This window comes from Phascolarctos cinereus, unplaced genomic scaffold (genome assembly GCF_003287225.1).
Source record: "Phascolarctos cinereus isolate Bilbo 61053 unplaced genomic scaffold, phaCin_HiC Scaffold_4;HRSCAF=312, whole genome shotgun sequence".
Classification (NCBI taxonomy): domain Eukaryota; kingdom Metazoa; phylum Chordata; class Mammalia; order Diprotodontia; family Phascolarctidae; genus Phascolarctos; species Phascolarctos cinereus.
This window is the reverse complement of record NW_027555847.1, coordinates 660,610,361-660,625,103: the sequence shown is the minus strand read 5'-3', so window position 1 is coordinate 660,625,103 and position 14,743 is coordinate 660,610,361. Positions and strand designations below refer to the sequence as shown.

Genomic DNA, 14,743 nt, shown 5'->3' with positions numbered 1-14,743 from the left:
ACACACACACAAAGTTATTCTGAGTTTTATTGAGACTTTGAGAGAGCTTGGACCAGGGCCAACCCACATCCTGAACCCAGGCATCCGGCCTCCCAGCCCCAGCCACCCACCCTTTCCCCATCCCCCACAGTGAGTACAGAATAGCAACTGTCTGTCGATTGCCTGCATGACTGAATGATTGTGGGTGTAGAGTAATGTAGGTATCACTGTGTGTGGTGTGGTTGTGAGTATTCACAATCACAAGTGGGCCGATCCCAGGTTGCAACTATGGGAATATATCTGAGTTCCTGTCCAGCTTTAATCTATGATCCTATAAATCTGTATGACAATTTTTTTCCCTAGACCAGAAATTAGTGACTTAGGAGAGCTCTCTATGACCACCCCCACAATCGATGTCCTCCTGGTACCCACAATAACAGCAGAAGGGTGATGGGTGGGGTGAATTAGGCAGGGTCCATTTCCCCAGGCTCCATTTCCCAAACAGCTCAAGGACCAGGCAGAGGAGAGGGGCAAAGTTGAGGGGACAGTACATACAGATCTAGGGCTGGAGCGGGGGCAGTCTGAAGAAGAGAATAAGGGGCAGAGAGAAAGAGGAGGGCCCTGGAATCTCACACCAGAAAGGAAGGTAGAGCAGAGAGAGGGAAGGGAAGGGAACCCCAGTCTAGCACTGGAAAATGAAGTGAGGGAAGAACAAAGTAGGGACAAGAGTGAGAGGGAAGACCTAGAGTGTGGCCCCTGGAGGGGCAGAGGGCAGGGGGACCTGGAGTCTAGAACCAGGAGGAGTAGAAGGGGGAAGGTCATTCAGCACAGGCTGCTGATCTCAGTCTTGCTACAGCCCCACTTGCAGCAGTTGCTGGAGACACCTGCCAGAACATCCCGACCACCTCGAAGGAAGCCCTGGCCAGACCTGGCCTCAGGCTCTGACTCTGACGGGCTCCTGGACATCCTGGACCAGCTGGGGCCTCCCACGCTGCTGTAAAAGTCTTCAGGCTCCCTGGACAGTGGCAAGAGGGGGCTGGACAGCCATTCAATCGAAGTGGTCTCCTGGGACTCACCCCCCAGCTCCTCAGTAAAGGCATCCCCTGGAAAAAAAGAGTAACACATTATAGCTTCTTGAATTTCTCCCGTGAATGGGCTACCTTAGTCCCTTAGCTGCCTCACACTTCCTTCCCCAACAAAGGGATTTAGAAACTCCCAGCTTGTGCCTCTCATCCCCGCCTGGGGGCCCTCTGGGTTTTGAGTGCATCTCCTTTCTCCCCAGGACAGGACAATGTCTTACATTTGCCTGTCTGACCCCCCACAGAGCCCTTAAATGTGAGTGGAAGTGTAATGCCAACAGTTCACGTTTCAATGTCTGTTCCCTCATCAATAAAACGAGTTTGGATGAGATGCTCTCTAAGGTGTCCTCTGGCTGCGTCCCTGATCTGGATGTCAATCCTGTCTCTGACATAGACTCGCCATGTGACCCGGCGTGAATTCCAGTCTGCTCTCTGAGCCTGAGTTTCCTCATCTGTAAAATGAGAGGACTAGATCGGTAGCCTTCCAGTTCTGACTCTGATCCCTGGCTATCCCTGGTTCAGCCTGAAGAAGCCCCCACCCCAGCACCCCGTGTTTTGTTTGGGCTTTCGCTTGACTCCGGGTCTTTGTTCCCCCCAGGCGCCCTTCCCTTCCCACTACTCACCTGCCCTAGCCCTTCTCCATCGAGATCCCCCACAGGTAAAGATGACAGCCCGGATGAACTCTCGGCCACACAGCTTTACTGCATAGGGAGATGTCCGGCCCTCGGCTGCCGGCAGATCCCCCAGCAAAGCCCACAGTACTAGGAGCAGCAAACCCTTGGGCATGGTGGACCAGAGGCAATGACTGCTGGGGAGAAACACCTGCCTGGAGCCAGAGCACAATGTCAGGCCTAGCTGCCTTTTTCCATCCCTGCTTCTGCCTCCCCATTTATAGCCAAGTGCTGTAAGATAAGATATGACCTCTCTTATCTCCTCCAGCTAGCAGCAGGACCAGTGTCTGTCTCCTCGACCCCTCTATTCCCAGGGAAGTCATCTGGGCTTAGTGATAACCTTTCCCCAGCGATGAGGGGAGGCTTGGGGAAGGGCAGATGATCAGGCAGGGACAGGGAAGGCGGGAGACTGAAGAGGATATGTGTCACTGACATTGCTGCGGATGAGGAAAATAACTGGACTTCCAACTTGGAGCCAAGGAGCTTGAATCCTTCTGCTGGGAAAAACACTCACATAGGATTTAGAACAAGATGGAATCTCAGAAACCATGTAATCTAATCCCCTCATTTCAGATGAAGAAACCAAAGCCTAGAAAGAAGTGATTTTAGTTCAGTTCAATTCAGTGAACAGTAGGCCCCTGCCATGTAGAACTCAAAGAGTTTGGAGCTGTACATGCAAAGGTAAAAATAAGAAAGTCTCTTATCTCAAAAATGTTACACTGTACTTACTGAATGTGGGAGGAGATATATAAACAAGTAAATATAGTATGAGGAAACTTGAGGAGGGAGTGAACACAAATAAATGGTGGAGATTGAGGGAATTTCCAGAGGAATCGAGCCTTAAAGAAAGAAAAGGCAGAGGATGTAAATCATTCTAAATATGGGAAATGGCTTGTGCAAATGCATGGAGGCAAGAGGTGGAGGATGGAGTTGGGTGAATAGTAGTCCAGATTGGCTGGGATGTGAAGCCCATGAAATGTGGTACTAGGAAATATGACTGGAAAGGTGGGTGGGCACCAGGCTGTGGAAGACCTTAAATACCAAGAGATAACACATGGAAAGCATTCTGCAAACATTAAACTGCTGTACGAATGTTAGTTATTATTAATTAGGAGAGGAGAGGCCCAAAAGGGCTCTGAGATCACATAGCTAGAAAGCATCAGGATTCTAATTCAGTTTTCTGCCTCCAACTAAGTATTCTTTCCATTACCAAGGGGGAAGAGAGAGAGAGAGAGAGAGAGAGAGAGAGAGAGAGAGAGAGAGAGAGAGAGAGAGAGAGAGAGAGAGAGAGAGTGAGAGAGAGAGTGAGAGAGAGAGAGTGAGAGAGAGAGAGAGAGATAAAGAGAGACAGAGAGAGAGAGAGAGAGAGAGAGAGAGAGAGAGTGAGAGAGAGAGAGAGAGAGAGAGAGAGAGAGTGAGAGAGAGGGAGAGAGGGAGAGAGAGAGGGAGAGAGAGAGAGAGAGACAGAGACAGAGAGAGAGAGAGACAGAGACAGAGACAGAGAGAGAGAGAGAGACAGAGAGAGAGAGACAGAGAGAGAACCAAATACAGCAAGGTCCAGGGACTTATAAATGGAACTGAGACTCAGGGAAACATAAACAGAAGTTGTGAGGATCTACGAGAAGCAAGGCTAAGGGGAACAGAGCCAGGGGAATTCAAGGGATCATAGGACCTAAAAGATAAATGAGTCACTCAGTTAATAAACATTTATTAAGCACATACTATGTGCCAGACTATGCTAAGTGCTAGGGATACAGAGAAAGATAAAAGATAGTCCCTAACCTCCAGGAGATCACAATCTAATGGGAGAGAGACATGTAAACAACTATATACAAACAAGCTATGCATAGGAAATAATCAACAAAGGGGAGGTAACACAATTAAGAGGGGATACAAAAAGCTTCTGGTAGATGGTGGGATTTTAGCTGGGACTTGACTGAGTGCAGGATAGACTGGAATAGGAGGAGACTTATGGTAGGCAGACCAACCAGAAATCTATTGCCATAGTCCAGGAGTGAGGAGATGAGGGCCTGCACCATGGTGGTAGCAGTATTCCAGGAGAGAAGAGGGCATTTTGGAGGGATGTTACAGAGGTAAAAATCAACAGGTCTTGGCAACAGATTAAAGGTGAGGGATGAGAGTGAAGAGTCAAGGATGACGCTTAGGTTGCAAGCATGGTAGACTAGTGACAGTATTAGGGAAATTTGGAAAGGGGGAGATTTTAGGGGGAAAGATTATGAGTTTAGCTTTGGACATGTTGAGTTTAAGATGTTTACAAGACATCCAGTACAAGATGGAGATTATGAGAGAGGTTAGGGACAGATAATTGGATTTAAGAATCATCCGCATAGAGATGATAATTGAATCAATGAGATCACCAAGTGAAATAGTAAAGAGTAGAGAGGAGAACCTAAGGCAGATCCTTGTTAGTAGGCATGACTCAATCACTGCATTATACAATTTACAGAACAGGAATCTCAGAAATGGAAGGGACCACAGGGGTCATCTTGTCCTGTACCTGAGCACTACTCTCTACTCCAAGTAAGATATCTAGCCTTTGGGAAGACTACCTCTAGGGACAACCCATTCCAGTTGTGGGCAGCTCTAATTGTTCCATCAAGCCTCAGCTGGCCTTCCATCGACTTCCATGCATTGTTCCTAGCTCCACTCTCTGAGGCCAAGGAGAACAAGCGCAGTCTTCCTCCCATGGAACAGCCCTTCAGCTATTATCTTTCTGTTAATTGTGTCTTTCTCTAGTGTTAACCTATTTCCTTCTAATTATCCTTTTATGGAAGAGTCCTCAGTCACTGCACCAACCTATTCATTCTGTTTTGGGCATGCTCCAAGCATGGGGCTTTGGTGCAGCCAAGACTAAACGCTATGGTACTATTTCCTTTGTATGAACACTACTTTCCTTGGACGGCTAGGTGGCGCTGTGGCTAGAACATGGGCCTTTAAGTTCAAAGCCAGCTTCAGCTATTTCAAGTTCCATGACCTTGGGCAGCTCACTTAATCTTTGTCCCTCAGTTTCCTCATCTGTAAAATGATGATAATAAAAGTACCTACCTCTCAGAATTGTTATGAAGACAAGTTAGTATTTGCAAAGTGTTTTGCAAAGTTTAAAGTGCTATATAAAAGCTAGCTACTATTTTCTAAATGCCACCTATGACTGAGTTAGCTTCTTTTGACTGCCCTGTCCCATACTGAGTTTTCAGCCCATGAACACCTCCAGATCTTTTTCATGTAAACTGTTTTCCAGCCACACTTTTCCCATCCATTACTTGCGCAGGTGATTTCTTTTTAATCTAAGTGAAGGATTTAAAATTTATCTAAATTTAATTTCATCTTATTGGATATGGTCCCTCATTCAAGCTGCCAAAAATCTTTTTAGATCCAGACTGTCATATAGTATATTAGCTATCTTTAGCTTTGGGTCATCGGAAATTGGATTTAAAATGTCATGTATGCCTTCATCCAAGTCATTGAGAAATGTCAAACAGCTCAGGACCAAAGACATCTAGATGGTCCCTGAGGCACTCCTTTCTAAGCTGACATCAACTAATTAATGACTCACCCTTTGAGTCTGGTCATTCAATCAATTTAGAATCTACCCAGCTGTACTCTCACCTAACTCATATTTTTCCATCTCACTCATGAGGACGACATGAGGGAAATTCTGCTTTTCTGATATTATTTCTCTAACGTGTCATTGATCTGCCAGCCTAGAAACCTGTCAAAAAAGGAAAGCTTTTGTCATCTGACATGACCTCTTCTTCTTTGTAAAGTTGTACTGCCTTTTTCTTTTCTATCACAGCAATTTCTAGGATATAACTCATCTCCTCCCCCTCTGAATCTTTTGTAAAAAGGGGAAAAATAATCTAGCAACTGAATCTGATAAATTATTCAAAATTCTGTACCAATTGTCTCCCATCTTTATGGAGACCTATGAACCTATTTTCTCTCCAGGGACAAGATTAGCATGACCTGGGGTAAAACACTGCAAGTTAGGGCTATGGGGTTCATATCAAGACTCAAACACTGATCTGTCTCCTTCCTCTGGGCCTCAGTTGCTTTCTCTGAAAATCATGGGTCTTGGGTTCAGAAGGGGCCCAGATTTGAGTTCTGTGCATAAGGTATGTGTGGTTGGTAGCTGTCTAAATCTATATATGGCTTGAACAGCTCTGCTTGAAATGTGGCATAGATATTCTAATCTGGGATCTGGCCCACCCCCCTCCCTCTCTCTCTCTCTCTCTCTTTCAATTTTGGAGGTAATGGGGATTAAGTGACTTGCCCAGGGTCACACACCTTAGTATCTGAGGCCAGATTTGAACTCAGGTCCTCCTGACTCCAAGGCTGGTGCTCTGTCCACTGTGCCACCTAGCTGCCCCCTTGCCCACGTCTCTAAAAGAGAGCTGGAGATTTCCACATTTGTGGGGGAGCGGGAGTGGGGCAGTGGCTGGCCATTTGCTCTTTCCCTCACTTAAACCCAGAAGGGATATTGAGCTAGAATTATATCTCTCTACCACAACTCAAGTATTGGTAGTCTAGGGGTATGATACTTTGGGGCCCACTTTCTCTGATCACTCTTCTCAAGGGGAAGGTAGCACTTAGCTTATTGTTTTTACCAACTTAGCTCTTACCAAAAGCTGGTTACAGAAAAGACCATCATGAATAAGCTAGTACATTTCTTTATCAAAGTAAACAGCTAACAAAAATTAGGGGAGCTATACAGATTAATAATAATAGCTAGCATTTATATGGTGCTTTAAGGTTTGCAAAGCACTTTACAAATATTATGTTAGGTAGAAAGAGAATAGATCAAAGAATAAACAAGATTTAATCAGCTCTTCAGCTGGAAGTGAAATAAGAGCTCAGCTCAACCAAGGAGAGAAGTCATCTCACCAAGGGGATTTCCAGTCATTTTAGTCTCTAAGATTGTAAACTCTGAAAGTCAAGTGACATGATGGGAGGCCTGAGGGCTCCAGAGAGATTTCCAGTCCTCTGATGGCCTCTCCTGTCCTCCAAGAAACTGAAGGCACATCTCTTCACCCAGGTGCATAGAACTCAACCAAAGGGCTTGTTCCTTTAAAAAACAAAACAAAACACCCCAGGTATGGGCAGAGGTGTTAGCTATGAAAAGTGAAAATTTTAATTCAGTTCAATTATTAAGTAACTACTTGTGCCAAATACTGTGCTGGGTACCCAGAATACGAAGATGAACCAAGGGCTATGCCTATTTTCAAGGAACTGACAAGTCATATACATCTATATGGCATGCATCATCAGACACACGCCAATACAAGGCAGCCTGAGGTAAGTAAAAATCAATCGACATTTATTAAGTACCTACTCTGTGCCAGGCACTGTGCCTAACACTTAGGATGCAAAAAGAGGCAAAAGACAGTCCCCGCCCTCCAGAAGCTTACAATCTAATGGGAAAAGGAGAAGTCCAGCGAACTGTGAGGCTGAGAAGGGAAGAGTCAATGGCCGATTGGGGATATCAATTTAATTTTTTAATTAACACCTTAACCATGCATTTCAGTCAGACTTCACCTAGAGAATTTTGTTCAGTCCCTGGAGTCACCTTTTTTAGGAAGGACGTTAATAAGCTGGAAAACATCCCAAGTAACAGATTATGTCAAAGAAAGCTGGATTGAAGGAACGGGAGATCATTATCCTAGAGAAGACTTAGAAGGGCATCTTAGTGTCTTCAAGAATTCCAAAGGCTGTCATGGTGAAGCAGGATTTAGAATTATTCTGCTTGTTGGATGTTACAAAGATGAAGATTTCAGGCTTGATGTAAAGAATAGCTTACTAACAAAAACTAGTTATTCCAAAGTGGAATGGGCTGCCCTAAGACCCTTCTACAGGGGAATTTTAAAGAAAATACTTGCCAGGTGTTGGGGGTGGGGGTGGAATTCTTGTTCAGGTCTCCCTTGAGACAGCTAGGTGGCACAGTGGATAGAGTACCGGTCCTGGAGTCAGGAGGACCTGAGTTAAAATCCAGCATCAGACACTTGACACTTACTAGTTGTGTGACTCTGGACAAGTCACTTAATCCCATTGCCTAGCCAAAAAAAAAAAAAAAAGATTTGTTCAGGTCTCCCTTTGGACTCCATGCCTTCCTGTATTCTCTTCCTACTCCAGGAATTTGTTAAAGAACACCCCATCCCTCTTTGGTTCTGGATGCAGGAGGAAGATGACAAAGGGGTCTTTTATTTCAAAAGTTTAAAAATAAGATGCACAGTTCCTGCCCTCATTGTGGCTTCAAGGCAAAGCATCTTCAGAAGTCATATGTGTCAAATGTTGATACCCTATTAAACACAAGAAAAAATATAACTAGAGTACCAAGCTGAGAAACTTACCATTGCTAGTACTGGTCCAATGAGGCACCTATGGATTCCATGAAAGAAAATAACACACCTAAAACCCAAGAGAGCAGCCACTATTGCAACTAGTTCATCTTGATTCAACTGTTTGTTAAAATAAATATTCTGAATAAAAGAGACTGAAACAGGAAGGAAGGAAATAAAGGAGGGGGGAAAGAGGAAAGAAGGAATTTTAAAAGGTACTGGATTATAGGCCCCCATTTCTATTTGAGTCTGACACCATGAGGTAGACTACAAAGAGGAGAGTCATGTGAGATAAGCCTACGGCTAAGGCTGTAGAATGCCAGAATCACACAATCAAGCTAGTGGTGGATGAAACTCAAGAAATTTCTCCGACCAAAAAATTCCTTTGAAAATATCCCAACAATCTGGTTTATGTGGTCTGCTTAAAGACCTCCCAATGAGCTTACACCTCTAGAGGCAGCTCATCTTTCCTGAGATAATATTTATAAAAGCACTTAGCACAGTCTGATATCATAGTAGGTACTTAATTGCTTGTTTCCTTTCAGGCTTCAAATTCTTCAAGTAATCCTCTTAGAACAGGTTTTGTAGTACTCACCATCCTGGTTGACTTCTTCTGAATCTTCCTCATTTATCTAAGTCATGATCCCCAGAACTGAACATGGTTCTCCAGATGTAGCCTGACAGAGCATGTATATATAGTAACACTTATTCCCTCCCTCTTTCTAGACAATGATATAACTGCATTCTGTCTAGAATAAAAAACAGCTGCACTGGGTGCCCTATCACACTGTTGATTCATTTTAACTTGTGGTCCCCTAAAAGTCCCCAGATTTTCTTTGGTTTTCACATTGTGTATTTAGAAAGTTTATTTGGAATTCAGGTGTAGAAATAAACATTTATCCCTATTAAATGTCATCCTTTCCGGCCTATTGGTTTAAGCATGCTTTGAATCTGGTCTCTGTTAGAATCTGGCCTACATTAGCTAACCCTCCAAAAGCTCTGTTTCATCTGCAAATATGACATGCATATTATTTACCTCTTGCCTTTGTAAAGTTAGAGCCACCCAGTAGAAAAGCTCCTTTCTTGAGGGCATCGATAATCAACCATTTTGAATTTGTATCCCTAGCACCTACCCTGTAGTTAGCACATTAACAGGCACTTAATATTTGATGATCAATAGCAATGATCTATTATAGCAAAAGGCCAGTAGATAGCTAGCTCCCTAGGGTACTTTTTACACCAGGGACCTTCCTCTACCGTGACCAATATTGACTCATTAATGACTCTTTGGATCCAGTCATTAAGTCAGTTCCAATCCTATCAAACAGTACACTGTATCACCTAGCACATGGAAAGTGTCTCCATTTTATCACAAACATATGCAAACAAAGATGCTTTGTTCAAATCCACAGTATTCCTCTGTACCAATCTGGTTTCCCTGGTAAACAAGGGAAAAAAAGAAATGCAAAGTTGTCAGGTCTGACACATCCAAGGTGGATCTTTGTGATCACACTTCCCTCCTTAAGTGCTCACAAACCAACTCCTTAATGGTGTTTTCTACAATTTTTTCCAAAAATAGACGTTGAGCTTACAAGTCAATAAGAGTTTGCAGGCTCCACCCCATTCCTTTTTTTGAGAATTACAGCAACAATATTTAACTTTCTCCAATCCTGCAGCACATTTATTTTTTGAGATCTCCAGGATTTAAAAACAACAGAAAGAAGAGAAATAATCTTTGATCTCTAGAAGCTTACATTCTACTGGAATCAGGGAAGACTCACAGTTGAAGGAATGGAAGGATATAAACAAAACAAGGCAAACATTTGACATTCCAAACAAAGAGAAGGAAGAGAGCAAGAAGAAAATGAGATAATGAGAGGTGTAGACAAGAAGGGTCAAACATGAAACCCCACTGGCATCTTTTAGGGTCAGCAATCGCATCTGCTCAAAACATTATTTTTGGAGTAAGATGTAGTCCGTTCAGGCCTGATAACTTGAATTGAGGACAGGTACTTTTGACACCAGAGGCTATATATCTTTCCCCTTATCTTGAGGGTTTCTATTCCCTGCTAACCATTTTTTTTCCTATTCTCATTCCAAGTTGATATTTCACCCTAACACAACACCAATACTATAATACTTGTGATATATGGTGGAAGAACCATAGCACTTGGTCTTGGGTGTTAAGATTGTTTCAATAAGGATGCTGAAGATAACATACAACAATTACTATTTCTTGGACTGTCAGACCCATTTGGGATGGTTTTTTGTTTTTGTTTTGGGGTTTTTTTGGTGGTTTTTTTGGGGGGGCAGGCAATGTGGTTAAGTGACTTGCCCAGGGTCACACAGCTAGTTACTGTCAAGTGTCTGACGCTGGATTTGAACTCAGTTCCTCCCAACTCCAGGACCAGTGGGCCACCTAGCTGCCCCTGGCGATGTTATTGTAGTGGGGATTGGGGAGGGGGAGGAGGGAGGCTACAGACTGGTCATCTGAAATTCTGTACAAATATGTTTTCTTATTGAATTAAATGGAATTGATTCTGTGTTACACGCTTGGGGGGGAAGGGTGGAAATACAAGTGCTGGAGCATGCTTTCTGCCTCCACGGAGTTTACAATCCATAGAGGGATAAGCCACATGCACAAATGCAATCCAGTTGTCATTATGATTGTTGCTGCTCTCCAAAGCTCTTCCTCTACTTTACCTGATTACCAGATGAGCTCAGGACACATGAGTTTGTAGTTTATATTATGAAGATTTTTGAGCAAAGTAGTGATATCTAAATAACTGCAGTGGGGAAGATTCTTGAGTCAAAAGTGTGCCGGATAAATCTGAGAGGGAAAAGATTGCTTTGGAAGTAAGGAGACAGACCAGTTAGGACACTACTATAATAATTTAAGTAAAGATGAGAGCCTGGAACTACAGCGATAGAAGTGAGAGCACAGAATAGGAGGAGGTCATGGGCCAACAGTGGAGAATGATGAAGCCAGGAAACTAGTTAGGAGAGGACTATAAAAATTCAAGCAAGAGATGAAGAGGGCCTCAACTCAGCTTTCATGTAGACCCACCAGCAGTGCTCGAAGAGAGGACGTCTATGCAGAGGCCAAAGAGCAAGAGTGCACGCAAATGAGTCTTCTTTTTGGCCATGCCTGAGGTTGAGGTGTCACTGGGATATCTAGTTTGAAATGTTCCAGAAGAGTTAAGGTAAAGAGGCATCAAGGGGAGAACCTGAGAACAGCATCGATCCACATGAGAGATACTGGTCTGCAGAGACACTGAGCTCAAATTCTAATTCTGGTCCTTATGTATCAGAACCCGCAGGAATTGATGTTAGAAAAGAGGGAGAAGGCGGCTTTGGACCAGAGCCCTTGAAGAGCGCAATGATGTAGCAAAGGACCAAGAAGGTACCGGTCCATCCAGCAGGTTGGAAGAGAACCAGAATAAGCCGGATCATGAAAACTCAGAAAGCATACCAGAGGCAAGTCTTAGTGGAGGGGGGAGGGGGTGTGAATGACAATGTCAAATGCTGCAGACAGATCAAAGAGGAAGAGGACCAATAAATTCCAAGTTTCCAGATTCTTGGTGATTTTGGAGAGGGAAGTTTCAGTCAAGAGACTAAGGATTAACTCCAGATAGCAAAAGATTGAAGAGAGGAAAGGAAGTGGAACCAACATAGTCATTGGCACGTTATCTTCCCCATGAAATTGTGAGTTCCTAGAGAGTAAGCAGACACGGGGAGGTTCTGGTTTTGGTTTTGGTTTGGTTTTGGTTTTTTGTAGCTTCCCAGCGCTTCCACGTAGTACCATGAGCTTAATAAATTAACCTTTTTTTTTAAAGGAATTTGAGGAAAGAGAGGAGGAGCACAGGATGCTAGCCTGAAAGTTTTTTTTAAGGATGGGGCCATTGGGCCTGTTCGGCTACAGGGAAGGAACCAGTTGAGAGGCTGAATTTTGGAGAGAGAATGGATATAATGGAAGTTGCAATTTGCTGAAGACTGGAGGTATTAGGATTCAAGGACACAAGTGAAGGGTTGGTCACTTGATTAGGAGACTGTAGAAGTGTTACAGGATAACGTCAATGGTATTCTGAGTTGAGGAGAAGACGCAGTTCACACACAGAACAGTCACAGTTTTCTCAATAGATGTGAGGCAATCAGCTGAGAAAGAGGGAGAGGCTGAGGATGGAAGAGAAGGTTTGAAATGATTTCTAGGAGATTACTAGAGAACTAAAAAATTTCCTGGTCGCAGTAAGGGCCCAGTTGATGTTAGATAACATAATAAAATATATTTGTATCTACTTCTACCTCACAGGTTTGTTGTGAAAAAAATGAAATAGAAATCCTTGGGGGTAGGGATCAGAGTCCCATTGGGCTTCATAGAGGGAAATTGAGGCACACAGGACTCCAATTGTTTGAAAAATCCAAGGTCATGTCTCCTCCAGGAGATCTGGGCTTTCCTCCTTCCGGCAAGTTGCCAGCATTGTCTTCAAGCCCTCAAATTACTTTGTAATTTTATTTTATATTTACTTACAGATCTGGGTATACAATGTTATTCCTCCCCATACTCTTTGTAAGCTTGTTTCATTTTTGTCTGAATTAGTCACAGTGACCTTGAATAGTTAATGTTTTTTGAACTGAAGGCTCTCTGGCCTATTCATCATTTTACAGAAGGGCCCAGAAAAAGAAAGTTGACTTTGGGTCACATAGTTAAGAATAGCAATCTGGACTTGACTCCCAGCATGCTATTCAGCATTTTCCAATGAGTTAAGTTATGCCATCATCCAAAATATTATTGAGAGTTCAGCGTGGGCTTCTGGGTAGGGTGGATACAGAGGCTCCAGCCCCCCACCCTCCCAACCGAGCTTAAATTTCCAGTCTAGTTTTTAAGATAAACCCAACTCCCCTTCCAGCACACCCACTGGCACACCAGTAAAGTTCACTAACAGTAGGAGGTACAAGAACCAGAAGTCACAGCATATTTTGGAGAAAAGAAAACCTCCCACCCTCCACCTCAAATACGAGTAATAGGGGTTAGCTGGTTTTGAAATTCATACCTAATAGAACCTCAGTAAATTCTACTTCTCCAATTTTAGAATTTTAAACAAAATGCTATGAATTTGTAGAAGCCAAAAATTTTACTTCAGTCTAAAACTAACTCTGACACCAAAGCACAGGAATGACCATGTTTATCAGCAGATAGATATTCCTGGTTCTCAGGAAAGTTTCTCTCTCCATTGTTTGGGACAAAGGGAACAAAGGGCAGCCTGGAGAAATCTTCCAAGGCTGTTCTGGAAATGGTTTTGAAATACGCCTTTCTGTGTGTAATAATAACTAAAAATAATAGCTTGAACACATATCTTTAACTATGTGCCAAGCACTGTAAGTAAGAGCTTTACAGTTATCATCTGATTTGGTCCTCACATCAACACTGGGAGGTTGGTGCTATCTATGCCCATTTTACTGATGAGGAAACTAAGGCAGACAAATTCTGTTAATTTGCCCAGGGTTCACATAGCCAGGAAGCATCTGGGTCCAAATCTAAACTCAGGTCTTCCTGATTCCAAGCCCAATTGTCTCTATCCACTTCATCACCTAGTTGCCCCAATTTTGGGGGTCCAAAATAATCTCAGCACGAATCATATAAAGCCTAACTTAGAGCCCTGAGAGCTGGAAAAGCCTTCCTTAAAACCATGTAGTACAAACCTATCAATACACAGATAAGGAGGCTCAGGTCCAGAAAGGGAAGAGTGACCTTGCCCAGGGTCTCATACAGCAGCCTACAAAGAAAAGGATTTTAAATTTTAAAAAATTGGACCTATGGATTCCAAATGCAGGGTGGTGGGAAGGGGGCATGCCAGGAAGGCTTCCCGGAGGCGCCCGGATGGCAGACTGACCTCCCGCGGGGTCCCTGGGGGCGGGGCGGGCCTGGGGCGCCGACAGACCGGCGGGTCCCACTTCTGAACTTTGCTTATCTCCCCTCATTACCGAGGCCGCTAATTAATTCCCCCGCCCATTCAGAAGACCTTTCCGGAACGGGAGAAGTCGCAGCCTGCGAACACCAGATAGCAGCAGACGCGGCCTGACAGCCTTGACCTTTCCTGCCTGCCAGCCGGGTGGCTCAGCCCCGCGGAGCGCGAGCCCGGGAAAAGCACGCGGGGGGCCGGGGCAGGCGGGGCCGAAAGTCTGGGTTCCGCAGAACGAAGCGCTCGGCGTCCCCCCTCCCACCACCGGCCTAGCGCATTGTGACGTCATGAAGCCACTCCCCCTCATTTCAATCACTTAACTATACAGAGAAGGGGGCCTGTGACATCACGAATCGAAGAAGGGTGGTGACGACTGAGAGAGGTGCAAGGTTGGCATCTGGTCCTAGAGGGAGGGTGAAACTAGGAACTCTGTGCCGCAGGATCGGACTACGGTTCCCGCCTGCCCTTGCGAGTCGAGCACGCGCACTACTCCTCTAGCCCACAGGCACGGCCCACTCCGTACTATCTCTTCTAGACTCAGGAGGGACTGTTTGCCTCCTCACTCCCTCCCCCACTTTGGGATGACTGACAGACAACTTAGTCCAATAGGAAGACGTATTCCCAGTAGTAGTCCAATCGCAACCTTATCACTACTATCTCTTCCCCTAGCCAGCCGACTTTCAGGCTTTCTCGCGGGAGTG

The 14,743-nt window shown here is 44.4% G+C and overlaps 1 protein-coding gene across 7 annotated transcripts; it reads right to left on the bottom strand.

Annotated features, from left to right (window-relative positions):
- Positions 1-7: 7 nt before the first annotated feature.
- Positions 8-14,540, bottom strand: RLN3 (relaxin 3). Of its 7 annotated transcripts, none has more exons than XM_078153941.1 (4): positions 14,364-14,540; positions 7,620-7,796; positions 1,682-1,880; positions 8-1,082 (listed from the first exon to the last, which is right to left on the bottom strand). In XM_078153941.1, the coding sequence occupies exons 2-4, from the start codon at positions 7,791-7,793 to the stop codon at positions 802-804; spliced, it is 654 nt and encodes a 217-aa protein (XP_078010067.1). In that variant the 5' UTR covers positions 7,794-7,796; positions 14,364-14,540; the 3' UTR covers positions 8-801. The 7 variants fall into 7 exon arrangements, with proteins under 7 accessions (XP_078010067.1, XP_078010064.1, XP_078010065.1 ...); XM_078153938.1 differs by lacking the exon at positions 14,364-14,540 and adding an exon at positions 13,974-14,196; XM_078153939.1 differs by lacking the exon at positions 14,364-14,540 and adding an exon at positions 14,065-14,196.
- Between the last annotated feature and the right edge of the window lie 203 nt (positions 14,541-14,743).